Source organism: Melopsittacus undulatus, chromosome 9, assembly GCF_012275295.1.
Source record: "Melopsittacus undulatus isolate bMelUnd1 chromosome 9, bMelUnd1.mat.Z, whole genome shotgun sequence".
Taxonomy (NCBI): domain Eukaryota; kingdom Metazoa; phylum Chordata; class Aves; order Psittaciformes; family Psittaculidae; genus Melopsittacus; species Melopsittacus undulatus.
In genome coordinates, this window is record NC_047535.1 from 10,994,525 (window position 1) to 11,008,576 (window position 14,052).

General features: G+C 40.0%; 1 protein-coding gene across 1 annotated transcript in view; it reads left to right on the forward strand.

Moving 5' to 3' along the window:
- The window catches only part of FBN1 (fibrillin 1), a 152,299-nt gene that overhangs the window by 2,358 nt on the left and 135,889 nt on the right, over positions 1 to 14,052 (forward strand). The window contains exons 2-3 of the mRNA XM_034066265.1: positions 11,466 to 11,548; positions 12,452 to 12,550. Of these exons, the coding sequence (XP_033922156.1) occupies positions 11,466 to 11,548; positions 12,452 to 12,550 (182 nt within the window). The remainder of the gene's footprint in view (positions 1 to 11,465; positions 11,549 to 12,451; positions 12,551 to 14,052) is intronic.

Genomic DNA, 14,052 nt, shown 5'->3' on the forward strand with positions numbered 1-14,052 from the left:
AAACCACTAAAAATATAATTTCACAAGAAGACATACTGTTTTTTTAACTTGTTCATCAGTACAAGCACATTTGGGAATCTGAGAGCTGTAACACAAGTCATAACAGATGCTGGGAAACTTTATTTTCATGTTATTGTAGTTGACTAAGACTTTTTTGCAATGAACTCTTGCTCTGATTGTAAGAAGCAAGGGGATATGGTTTTGGAGAAAACTCTTTACCACACCTTCATGTGTGTTTCAATGTAATGACTATTGAAAGTCTCTTAGCAGAGACTTTTTGAAAAGTACTGAGGCTAGTCTTGGTGTGCATATTGGTCTTGTATGTTAAAATGAAGAACTAAGATCTGGTTCATTTTTCATTATGTTTCCCACTTAACATTTTTGACTGCAAGCTGTTGGTTGCAGAATATGTTTGCTTTTGTCCTCATGACCTCTGCCTCCTTGTTTGTGCAGTGAGCTGTCTGAACATATAACATGATCTAGAAGTATATTTTAAGTTTAGTAATTAGGAATCATTGGAAATGCCTTTTATGTACTTATTTTAAGACGTCAAGCGTGCTGCTCATGTAGATTAAATTGCTCCAGCTCTGGAGGCATTAGCAATAAAGTTCTCATAATGTTTGGTCTAAGGAAATGTATATTTATGTGCTAGTGCTTCTAAGTGACCAGAAAGCCATCAGAATAAAGACAATAATTATTTAAAAATTCAACTAGATTCTCCATTCATGTTGCTGGAATCCATTGTCATTCAGTGAGTTAAAATAATAAGCTGTTACTGAGACACCATTAAATGCCTAAGTATAGCATCAACTTCTGAAGAAATAAACCTTAGAAAACTGGCCATGGATGGGAAGTTCCTTATAAACACAATGTACTTGAAGTCAATCATTTATATGTGCTTCTATCATTTGGATATAAAGTAAAAAAAAAATAATTTGTCGGGGATTTGATTGGTACTTGACTGAGTACACGAAGTATTGTGTTTAAAGATCTTAGAATTAATTAGGATTTCCTGTTTTCTGAGGATGCTAAACAAAGACCTCAAACTCTAATGAGGCTCAGTCAGTACTTAATAATACTTTAAGCAATGTTTATTGTGTTTATTAATCTTTTCTCAGTGTAATGGTCAAAGAAAGCAATTATTTGCCTAACCAGTAGGTCAGCAGAAATTTTAAAAGAACCGGAATTTCGTCAAGATAGCTGCATTGTGATGTGACTCTAATTAAGAGACTAATTAAATGCATTTGTGCAAGAATGATTTAATTTCTTTGTTTTTTATTAAGTTGAAATGATAGTGAATATTGCAGAACAGAATAGTTGGCTTCAAAGATTCATAGAACTCTTGGAGGAAAGCTATTCAATAGGGGGTTGCATGGGTTTGGTTTTTTTTGGACCAGTTTCTTTTGGTCATCTTAAGTGAAGTCCACAGGTTTACCAGTATGCTTACATGGATAAACTTGGTTGGATTTGACCCTTTTAATGCATCAGTGTTTTCTGAAATAAAATACATCTTATAAATGTATAGCATAATTCCAGTATTCAACTATATAATTAAGTCTTCTGGTTTTCGTTTTAAACCAATATTTACCACTAAGAGCCTGCTGAAGAAAAGCAGACTTTCCGTACCAGTAAATATTGGTTTATACTGAAGAACCGCAAACATTTTTCTTACCGCTTTTGGCCTGCACACCTTTGGCTAGCTGCTGTTGCCACACCTTGTCAGTGTTCCTCTCTGAGCAGGAGGCAGCCTGAATACTTGGGAATAAAAATCTTAATTAAAAATAGAGTTAGGATGCTTAATAACTCATGTGCCGGAGCACTCACCTGGCTTCCAGGCAGTATGGTCCACCTCATTCCAGTCCTCTGCGTCTTACAGGCTAAAGCCTATGTGGAGGATGAAGAACTTTAATGCCAGTGCATCCTGATGTAAAACCTGAAGTCTTTGGCAGCTACACATAGTGTTAAGATTCTGTGCCTCTGAATTTATTTGCTGATGGCTGTGATACTATTTTTTTATTACATTATCCTTGGACATCTGGTTCTAGAGTGAAATGAGTTCATAGATCTTGGCTCTGTGACTAATGTACATGTTTCTTTTCTTTCAGTAGGACTGCATGATGCGATTTGATGTAGGTGTGACTTTCTCTGGGGAGCAAAATATATGAATTAGGAGCAGGGAAAGCAGTCAGAATCAAGCAAGAAGCCAGCACAGAATCTGTTCTGTGGCTGACAATAGCTGTTATTAACACTTCCTGAAGGGCTAATACTTAAAGTGGGAATAACACATTATTTTCAGTTCTGATCATATAGATGTCTTCTCCTAGCTACCACAATAGGTTTTAATTATGTTTTTTAATATACTTGTTTAATTACTGTATAGAATTTTTTAAATGCATTTAATGAAAGCTGTCTGATAACAGTCTGCCCTGGATTACCTAATCTCGAGCCAGTAGCAATGCAAAGCTCCCGTGCTAGCATTCTTGTTATAGTTCCATGTTGTTCTTCAGCCTGAAGAAAAACAGTAAAAAGTAAATAATCTTCAGGCCTAGTCCTTGTACTCTACACTTAGATTTCCAAATCCTGTCGTTCGGACAGGACCTCTTTAAAAAGCATGGCTTTAATCCCAATTCTGGTTTATAATTTATTGGGATAGGCTTCTGGGGCTACGTAGTTTGTAGTGCAGAATTAGAGCTCAATTAGTTTTGGGTATGCCAGTGAGAAATTATCCTATGGTTAAAGCTTTTGGTGGGTATTGCTGTAATCTCTCTCATTGGTGTTTTAGGCACATGTGACTCTTGTTACAAACTGTTTGGCCAGTCTTCTCTCTGTGATCTTTTCTCATGTTATATTGTAGCTGAACACAAATGGTTTAGAAGTGCTACATGTCTGTTGTTTGAAATTTGAATCAGACCACTACCTCCCGTAAAATATATTAGAGAAATAATTTTTTTCCCATTTGATGTTAGTAAGTAAAAAATAGAACAAACAGAGGAAAAAGGCCACAATAAACAGTATAGCAGCATTCTTGAGGGACTGTAAAATTGGCTCGGGGGACTCTGGATGAAGCAGGTTTCCTATCACCAGACTCCACTTTGCCTAGGTGACATGTTGAAGATCAGGATGGTGGAATTGGATGTAGTTCTTTTCCTTTCCTCTCCTCTTCTATTTATTACTTTAGTTATTTATTTTGGTCTGCATAGCTCTTGGCTGTTTCAGGCTGGCCTGATACACTAACCCAGATGCTGCAGAATGGGTCACAGCTGGCCTGTGAGGGTTTGTACTTCATATACAGAGTGTATGGAGGATTCCACATTAGGTTTGCCACATCCACCTGGAGGGGTCCTGTGTAAGGCTGACTGTGGCTAGGACTTAATTGCTTGGCAGGTTAGGAACAGATTTATGCTGCAGCTCTTATTCAGAAAATAAGAGATGTAATGGACTGAGCTTTGTTTCCTTGTGTGATCATTTTCTTCTGTAGATTTATGATGGAATTGTCTAATCTTTTGTGTTGTCTTTCAGGAGACTTCAACTTTCTGATGCCAGTTTGTTGGTGTTCAGTTGGACTTTTATTAAGGGGGGGACGGTCTTCAGAAACTGCAGGCATAAAGGGTTGGGGGGAAGAACAGCACCTGCAGAGTGTGTCTAGTTGTAGCAGGGTACAGTAATCTGCAGGTTGCAGTGTAGGTTTCAAGATAGAATTGTTTGGAGGAGGCAGAGGATACCTCCAGCATGTGCCTGGGATACTAACCACAGCTGCGCTTTCCTCTATCAGGAGCCCACTTAAGGTTTATAAAAGTAGACTTCTCCCTTTTTGTTAGCCATCACAGGATGCGTTTTGTTCAGTGGTGGTTTCAGAAGCTGTTCACCAGATTCAGTCTGATCTGGGTTATGTTTGCCACCTTAACTCCATAAGGAGTGCAACTTCACAGTGCTGTGCCAGAACCTTTGGGGCTATACTGAGCTTGAGGATGCAGAATTGAGGTAAGCATAGGGCTGCTCTCAGTTTATTTGGGAGCAATGGGAGCATCACTGGGTTAGGGTTTGGCAGGAACAGTCCATCTGTCAGCTTCATTTACAGTGATCCTTATTGAATAAAACTGCAGCTTCTGTTTTTCCTGTATGCTTATTTTTGTTTCCTGTGGTGTGTTTTTCAGCAGTGCTGCTCACTTAGGACAGTCTATTTCATTGTCATGCAGCTTCCATCCTGCAAACTTGAATGTTTTATATATGAACTTCAAGTTTTGACAAAGGTCACTTTAAATACGTTCATGGACTCAGCAGCCTGTGATTATTAGAATAGTACGACACAGAACACAAGACCCAAGCTGTCTAGGTACATAAATCATCAGGAAAACTTACTCTTGGTAAAAGTGTAGTAGACATTGGCTAATAGGTGGCCCTCTCTACTTAAGACTTCAGCTAGGGATCTTGGAAAGTTTACTTATGGAAGTAGTAAGAAATTAATCATTAGCTTTTTTGTTTTCCAATAAAGTCACCTTCCATCTTGTTCGTTTTCTTCATCTCCTTGCGGAACCCTGCAGATGAAGAGGATATAGATACATGTGTGTCACTTTGGTCTTACTCCCCAGACTCAGTAAATATTTTTGTAGAATGGAACAATTGTGGCCTGGAGTGTTTCTGATTAACCATCACACTGTGCTGGAAAAATGTATTTGTAGCATTTTGCTCTTGTACTGTGGATGTCTCCTTTCGTTGTTTTCTCATCCATTCTGACTTCCCCACTTTGGTTTTATTTATTAATCTTTTTAAGGCCCATGCTAAGGTTGGTGTGCAGGTAGAGGCATGAGAAGAATAATTTGGTTTTGTTGCATTTAACGAGCCTAAAGAAGTTGGGCTCATCTTTGGAAGGTATATTGAGAGGCAAAATATAGCCTGTTAAATGAAAACCTGTGCCTTCTGGTTTTGCTTATGGATCTTCCCTTAAGTATGAAGGAGTTCTAGCTTTTATCTGGAAGAGTATTTTGAATGTTGACTTGCTGGAGAATCTGTTGTTTTCCTTTTCTACTTCTCATTTTATGAAATGATTCATGACTATTTAAGCCTCAGAAATACCAAATGAAAGCCACAGTTCTTTTGTCTACAGCCTTAATCATTTTCATCCTCTTTTTTAAGAGGATGAAAACCCTCTCTCTCATGTTTTGCTGGAGGACATCAGAATACCCAGTGATGTTCAGCTGAGGTTTCAAACTAAAATTGCTTTCATTTAAGGAACATTTTTCCCCCTTTTCTTTTCTCCTATGTTTTTCCCTCGGATATTTTATCTTTTTCTTTTCCCTGTATACAGAGTGTATTACCAGTGGCTGCTAGGGATAAGGTGAACTAAAACAGTGGGTTCCGTATCAGCAGGGTTTTCCTGTTGCTTTGTGACAGACATGCAGGTAACCGCCCTTTTGAAAGGCAGAAAGACAGAATCACTGTCCCAGCAAGGAGAGGGAAGAGAGTAGGACGCAGTGTATTGTGAGGGGAGGGGGAGAAATGCTTCTGTCTTACAAAACAAAAAAAACTAATCTTCCAGTAGCCTAAGGGAAAGCAGTTTAAAATACAAATTAATGGGATTGCTTAATACCTAAGGGCATTCACAGACAAGTATTGGTACAAATTCAGCCTTGTTCAACTCCCTAAGTGCTTGCATTTGCTCCAGGGTGGGGACAATGGGTAGCACCAGTTTACCCAGCAGCCTCTGGCAAAGCCTGGACAAGCAGCTGGCTAGACCTGGGGCTTGACTGCCCAGTGTGCCCCACACAGTCCTTGCACTGCTGCTCTGCTTGGTACACATCATGTGCTGGCAGAGGTCCTGAGTTTGCCTGTGTGCTTTCTTTTGGGAGACTGTTAGAGTTCTGCCTTAACCAATAGCCATTAGCAGGTACATGGTAAATGCGGGAAGTGGTGTTGGAGGTGTAAACTGTTTTCCCAGGTGAAGTGACTTCTGGAAAGCTAAGCATTGCCCTAGTCCACAGGTACATCTGTTTCCTGTGGGATGCTGTTTAGTGCTACCAAGATAGACTGATTTCTTGTCTGCTGAATGCACTTTGGGGTTTTCTGTTACTTGTTTTATCTTGGTAGTTTTGTTTGTTTTAAGAAAGTATGTGCTGGATCCCTCCTGCTTACCAGCTGTGCTGGTCTGGCCTAACAGATAGTTTCTGTGTCGGTGTACATGTACTTTACATGTCTTATACAGCCATATGGGTTGGGTGTTGAACTGGACCCATTGGCGTTCTCAAAGTGAAACAATGAGGGAATATGAGCCAGAAACGCGTCTGTCCCTGGCTCTGAATAAGAGCAATGCCTGGCTGTAAGGTTAGATGAGTCTGGCCCTGTGGAAGACACAGTCAGATTTTCAGAGCAAATGAGGAAGAATTCACTTAATGTCAAATGCTGTTGTTGGATTGCTGTATTTAGTTGTCGCAGTGTGATGGAAGTTGGGGTTAGAAAAGTGTTCAGTGTTTCTGCAGGAAACTTGCATGTCAGTTTGAACTCTTGACTTGCACATAGACCAGAGCCAAAGATACCCGTAGAGCTGCTCAGCATGTTATTTTTTCAGTTGAACTGAGCCAGGACTCTGGGACAGCGGTATCCTTACTGTCAGAGTGAGAAATAGTTATCATATTAGGCTCTCTGCATGGCACAAATATCCAGGCTCACTTAGTGCATAGTAAAAATGAGTACATCAGATGCAGTCCTTTGGATATAAAAAAAACCCCTGTTTTGCTTAAAAATGCTTGCTTGTCCTTTATAGGATAATAGAAGCTAAATTTTGTGTTTGCTCATGGAGTCTGGAATAATTTCCTGGATTTTATTTTCATATGATCGAAATAAATAGCTTCAAGAGTCCTCTTAATAAATCTTCACTGAATGATGAAAAAGGGCAGTGACTAACTTCATCCTGCTTTCTAAAATTTAGCTAAACAACAGAGAAGCAAACCCTGTTTAAATTATTTGGGGTACCTGGAAACGTGCATTAAATGCAGATCTGTGTCTGTGTTTTATGCTCTATCCCATCAACATAGTTCATTTTCTCAGTTTGTGACTGTGCTCACTGGAAGTTGTGAGGTCATAGGCAGAGTGATATGTGTCAGGGTGGCAGGTGACTTGGGAAGGCTGCCCATCATGTGCTGTAGCTTTTAGCTGCTGCATCCCATAGGGAACCAGACCTTCCCTTCCCAATTCTGCTTTGTTTGCTGCTCCCTGGAAGAGCGGGTAGGCACCAGTGTTAGCAAAAGGAGGTGCTTTTGGTATTGACTTCTAATTTGTGCACCATGTACCTGACTTCTGTCATTTAGGTGGGGATGGTCCTTGGAAAGCCATGTGGTCCAACCCCTGCTCTGAGCCGGGTGAACTTAAATTGGGTTGCTCATGGTGGTGTCCGCTAAGGTTTGGAGTATTTTTAAGGATGGAAATTCTTGATTCAGTGGGAAAGCTCAGTAAAGTGCCAGAGGAGTCAGCAGATCTGGGCCACTCTGCTTTTAGCATTTACTCTGAGATGCTGAGAAATTTAGGAAAGTACATAAAGCTGCTTTACAGCAAAAGGTATAGATGTGATTGTGTGTCTCTGGAAAATGACTAGTAAAAGCTATTCCTCTTCACATTTTAGAGCCTTAGCTACTATGTCTTAGTGCATTGGCTATATTCAGACTTAGACAACCACAGTTTTAAGCATACCGTTATTTCAGGTGCAGTTTGCATTCCTTTTAGCTCCCAGTGCAGGCATGGAAGCACCACTCCGATTTTATGTGGAAATGATCAGCAAATGATAATCAGTTTTAGCAGGTACCAGTGTTACCCACTTAAGAAGAAAAATAGGCAAAGTCTTCTAAAAAATAACTGTTGGCTGATGACGTTGCTTTAAGTTGTATCTTTGCTAGAAAACTGGGTCCTTAACTGGTCGTGTTAAACTATGCTGTCCATTTCAATCAAACAGTTAATACAAGTCCTTCATTAAACATTTTCTTGCAAGGAAGAGTCTGTGTGCTCTTCCGAGAGAGAAAGTGAGTTGAGTGATTAGAAACCCTTCCTCACATCTCAGCTCAGCTGTAACTGGTGATCAGCTGTTTCTCCTACTCTCAGCTGCTTTCTGCCCACTCTGTCTGGTGTCTAATTTATTTGAGACCCATGCTTTGTGTTTGATCCAGCCTGGGTTACACCAGTGTTGGCCCGTGCATGGCAGTGCTGCTGACAGATTTTCTGCCTCAAGCCTTGCTCACAGCAGTGCCAGAAACTTCGTCCCGTGGGAGCTTGTAGATGGGCAATGCTTTCTTTGGGAGAGGGCTGTAAATTCCTCGAGGGGTCACACGCAGGGCAGAGCGGGGATGTGCAGAATTAGCACACCCCCAGGCAGGCTGTGTCTGTGCCAGGGCCCTGGGGAGAACAGCCACAAGGCTGTGTCTGGTGCCCCCACTGCTCCTGGGCTGGGTGGTGTTTCCCCTGTCAGCTTCACATGGAACTTTTGAACACCTCCCTCACTTGCTTGGTGGTCACGTACCCTTGCTGCCTGTTACATCTAAAAAGAAGGCACTGCCAAGTTTATAATGATTTGTTTCCCATCCACTTACATATGTGTGCCTGCTCCACAAATTCATCTTCATTCTCACTGGGTAATTGCATGCAATCTGGGAGAGCCAGGCAGGCATTTATCCGTGCTGAGAAGGGGCATCAGGAGCAGGCATAGCAAAGGAGGGATGGACCCAGTTGGTCCTTCCCATGAAATAATGTCAGTGTTGCCCTGTGGAGAAAGGAGACCATTTATCTGAGAATGTGAGACAGGCAGAGGCTGTGCTGCAGCCACAGCCCAGGTATAGCACAGCGCTGCCCTGGAGCAGGGTCATGGTGTCCACCTGAAGGGACTGATGCTGATGGACTCCATCCCCATGCAGGTGGAAAGGACAGACAAAGCTTTACTTTGTAATGGGGGTGGGGGATTTCCTGCTATAGTTCCTGAAGAATATCTTATAGTTTGGTGCATGCAGATGCTGTCAGCCAGACCTGTCACTCTCAAGCGTTAGTTATCAGAATTTACAGATTAAAGTTTATCTCTCTGCCATTCTAAGACTTTTCTGATTGATAACCAATGGCTTTTGATAATTATTCAACTAATTTTGCTACTGCATTTGTACTGGCATATAATTAATCAAAGACATACTTTCTTGTTTATTTTGGACATCCTTGATGAAACTGTGGGCATCAGTCAAACTGTCTCTCAGCACTACACCCTTACCGAAATCCTCATACTTTACAAATTTGTAAGTGACTCTAAAGTGAGACATCTGTCTATTGTTCCTGAGATGCTCTCTCCCACCTGTGAGCTTTGGAGTGAAAGTAGGGTTCTGTGGTCACCACAGATGGCTTGGGCTATATAGACGTGGTTTTGCTTATTTTACCATTACAAATCAGGTTTTATAACTGAACTCTGTTTGTAGTGCTGTTCAGGAAAACAGTTTTATAAGAATATAATATGCTTCTTTAGTATTCATAGCCTGTAATATCAGCAGGAAAATATGCTCTGTTAAAAACAACAGTGGCTAACTGTTTAAGTATCGCGATAAAGCCTTTACAATTTAATTGATGCTTTCCATTACTTTACATGAGCTAAATTATTATTCCCTTTATTTATTTGTGGGTATTTATTGCCATAGTGTCCGATTATCTCATAAATATCGATGAATTTCACCTTCAAAATTAATTCTTTTTAAAGACATTTTACAAATAGGCACAAGTAATGAACACTCGCTCCCTCTCAAAGAAGTAGTGTTCAGACTTCAATATAGGTTTCTTTTATAGGCTAGACAGCAGCTTTCTGCCGAAAAAGTGTTCCACTGGAAAATGCACTTGTCAGGCTCGAACTGTTCCATGGACGTACAGTTTGATGACTTTTTTTTTCTATGTTAAAGCTGAGCATGCTGCGTCTGAGTTGGAGCTTCTTGGGTGTACAGCTTAGCCTACCCTGTGGACACCTTCAAGGCTTCCAGGGTCTCTGACTTCATGATTACTGGCACATCTGCGTTTTCCAGAGCCCCATTTTGGAAACAGATTGTAAAATTTTGGTTTCCCTGTGGTAGAGAAATCTGTTCCTGACCCTTAACTTGGACCAGATGATTCCCAAAGCCATGTACTTGCCGAGACTGGAGACAGAGTACCTGAGCATCACTTTATGGTTAGCCATTTATAGATTCTTACCAACCCAGACTGGAAATGGGTAGTTTATGCCTGTAGGTTGTAACAGGTAGCAACAAACCCATTCTGTCTGTCTTAGCAAGTTCCATTATTTCTATTCCGTTATATTTTCTGCCTGGAGAAGGTGAAAAGCAATCTCACTTGTCTGCTTGCCAGTCTTACTTGGCAGATGATTGTGGAGCAACATTTGGCATTGATGAACAGGGAACTCTAGGAAAGTTACATGGTTATAGCCCTGCAGGGAAGTAGCTGACATTAGTAAAACTGAATACATTGGAATGATATGAATAAGACTTTGAGTCTGTAACAGAAAAGGGCCCTGCAACAAGTCCAGTTATGTTGCTCTCATTCACTTTGGTTAACACTTTGTAATTACCCAGAAGCAGTGGAAGATAATGATAGTGTTTGCTTTGACTTAAGTAGTTTCTGGCCAAGCAGTTAATGAAAAGACAAGGTGTCATCAAAGGTATAATCAGAATACTTGAAATTGCATTCATAATGCAGATCCCTGAATAAATACAAGGGTGTAAAAGTCTGATGGTTAGAAAATGTGCATGAATAAATGTTTGTATATATCAAGATTGTTTGTCTTAAGTTGACTCACCATATGAGGTAACTATTGTTTACTTAGACATTGCAATACTAGGGATGAAGAACTTTCTGAAAGACCAAGGACAACAATAATAGAAACCCCTTCCTAAAACAATAAACACTGTAAATCTGTCTCATATCCCCCTATGATATTTTAATTCATTTATTTGGCTAATGTCATGGTTGGTGTGTTTCATTTGTTATATGAACATAGTTTGGCATATGGGCAAAATGGGGAACAGTAATAGTACTTTAGAGTAAAGAAGAGAAAGCAACATGAAGCCTGAAAGTTGTCACTGAGAGAGAATAGATTTCCTCTTTGTTCACCAATGATGATGGGTGTGATGCCTCATTTTGTACTGAAATGGGAGTTTTGCTTAACCCCCCTGTATGCTACTGTTCCAGATATGGAGTGATATGAGACAAAGTTTGCCCATGCTGTTCCTGTTGTTCAGATGTTACTGATTTGATTTCATCTGTATAATGTAATCTCAAATTTGTGAAAGTGTATGTTACCTAAAAAACCCCAACAACCAAAGGCATACAGTTCTGCTAGAAACATACAGCACTTCTAGATTTAATTATTGAAACGTATATTGCAGTGATTTACTTTTTCCATTTTTATGCCTCTACTTTTAAAACATATTGCTGAGTAAAAATAAGAATTCATCCTTTTTCTTTTCCAGACCAAATGTGTGTGGATCACGTTACAATGCTTACTGTTGCCCTGGATGGAAAACTTTACCTGGTGGAAACCAATGCATAGTCCGTAAGTTAATCCAGTTGTGTGTTATGACTGAGGTTTATCTCTGTCCCTCTCTGTCAGGGTCTTTTTAATTGTATACCAAAACTGAAATGTGTTTCTGTATGGTTTCAGTAGCAGCTGCGCATCATTTCTTTACCATTTTAAATATATTAAGCTAATGTACAAAGTTTTGTGGGCTGTAATACAATGATGTGATACCAGCATTAATCTCATCCACATGTTCTGTTTAAATCTGTGGTAAAGGGATTCAAGGGGTGTGTGGACCCTTGGGAGTGAGTAGCTGTGGAATATGTTAATCTGTTTAAGTAAAATAGAAGGAGGCAACAGCATCAGGCCAGCAAGTACATTTTCTGTGCTTGTTTGGACCATATCCTTGAAATATATATGTAGGGATATAAATATATATGTATATCAATCATAGTGCTGTATGCATATTTATGTGTAATGGTACAGTGGACCAGAAATAATTGTTAAAGGCACTTTGCCTAAGGCTGATAAGACCCGCTTCAGAAGTACTGAGGTAGCGCACTGTCAGATAGGAATTATAAAGCGCTTGTGTGTGTCTGGTGCAGAAATAAAGGGGACATTGTACTGCTGCCTCAGTGCCATCCTTCCCCCAAGAGTAAGCTGGTAAAATGGACCAGCTTCACTTCCCCAAGGAAATTTCCTTGTATCTAGAGTGGCCTGTGGCGCATTCCCAGACCTTTTCATAAGAGATAGTGAAGGTCTAGGTTTTATCTATCCTCTGTAGAGATGAGGATGGAACAGGAGGAGATATTTTGGAATCTGTTGTATGCAGTTTGAAGGGTTTGTAAGTATTTATGGTACTGTATTTTCTATCTGTGTTTTTTTGTGTGTTTGGGGTTTTGGAAACATATTTTAAAGGCATTTATGTTTTCTTTATAGCAATCTGCAGACATTCCTGTGGGGATGGATTTTGCTCTAGACCAAACATGTGCACATGCCCAAATGGTCAGATAGCCCCCTCCTGTGGTTCAAAATCAAGTAAGTATTTCTTCTGTGTCTGATATTTTTCTTCTGAGTCTGTGAGGCTAATAAGGTATGTAAGGTCAGTGGCCAGTTTAAGACAAATAACCTCTGAGTCACCAGACATACTTTTACCACAGGAAAGAAAGTGTAGGCTCCTGTGATGAAACTGAAGAATGACTCAGAGACTAACTATTGGGGATGCTCTTTTTTGCCAGATCAAAACTGAATTAGTTTTATTGAAAGCTATATTCATTTGCCAATTTGTAGCACTAATTCCAGTCCTGCTTGCTTTCTGGAAAATGCCTCATCTCTATTCAATGCTGGCATGCACACATATGCAGCACAGAAGTTGTAAAGATATAGAGAGATGACTGTTGATGGTTGGCTGAATTTGACCGGTTTTGTAATTCTACTCCCATTTTGGGGGTTTCTAAGGTAGCCATGATGCTGTATTATGTATATATGGGCCTACAAGTATTATAGCATTTCCATGCCAGGCCCAATACATATCTTCAGAATCTACTGACTGATCCTATTCGGATGATACTTCTCTAGTTGCTTAGGCGTACAGAACTGGTCACGGTTTTAAAGTGGAACAGCTTTTCATCAGGAAAGAAAAGATACTTTGGAAATGAAACTTTTCAGACAGATGACTTTTCCTATAAATGTTTGGATTTTAGATTTTCAAGGAAGGTTTCCCCCATCCAGTAAAAAATAAGTAAAATTAAATTAATTTAATGAACCAGGTAGCTCAATGACTAATCATGGGTCAAGTATCTAATATAGTGTAGGATGTTGCTTGGGATGGTATCTCAGTTTGTATCAGAGATGCCAGCTGTAAAGTCCAATGTATTATCATTTGAGTAACCAATGCTTGTCTCTTAGAATATAGATGATTCAGATTTTTGTATAAAATGTGAAGTTTCTGGGAAGAATTTTGGGGAAAGTGTTCCCATGGATGCCCATAACTATCTGAACAACATATTAACTGAACGCAGTGGAGAATGTACTCAGCTGAGGTCTGTAATATTATGCAATATGGTCATTCTTTTAATTCTGAATATGTATTCAGACTCAGTGTGTGGTCTGCTTTACCCCTGTATTTTTTTTACCCTGCTAGTTTTTCCTTTCCTAGTTGATAAGAGTTTTCCCACATGACCAACCAGCTTGTGGCTTTATAGCATCTTTTTCATGCAATAACAGTGGAAAACAATAACAACTGTGGAATGTAATGGAATGGCATGTACTAAAATGGTAAATATTGTTCTTTGTAGTTCAACCCCTTTCACAGGCTCCTGTGATATCTGTTAGGGAGAGGCCAGCATGAGAAGGGTATGGAGCTTTGGAGCTCCCAGAGATTACTGGAAAGATTGCAAAATGCTACACAAATCTGTGTGTTGTAGCGTTTCTGCTACGGTTTGCAGCTACTGTTTTACCAGGTGCATACGCCTTAATCCTGTAAGCCAGTAAAGGAAAGTATGACCTTCTCCTGAGTGCCCTTCAGGGTACAGAGGAGA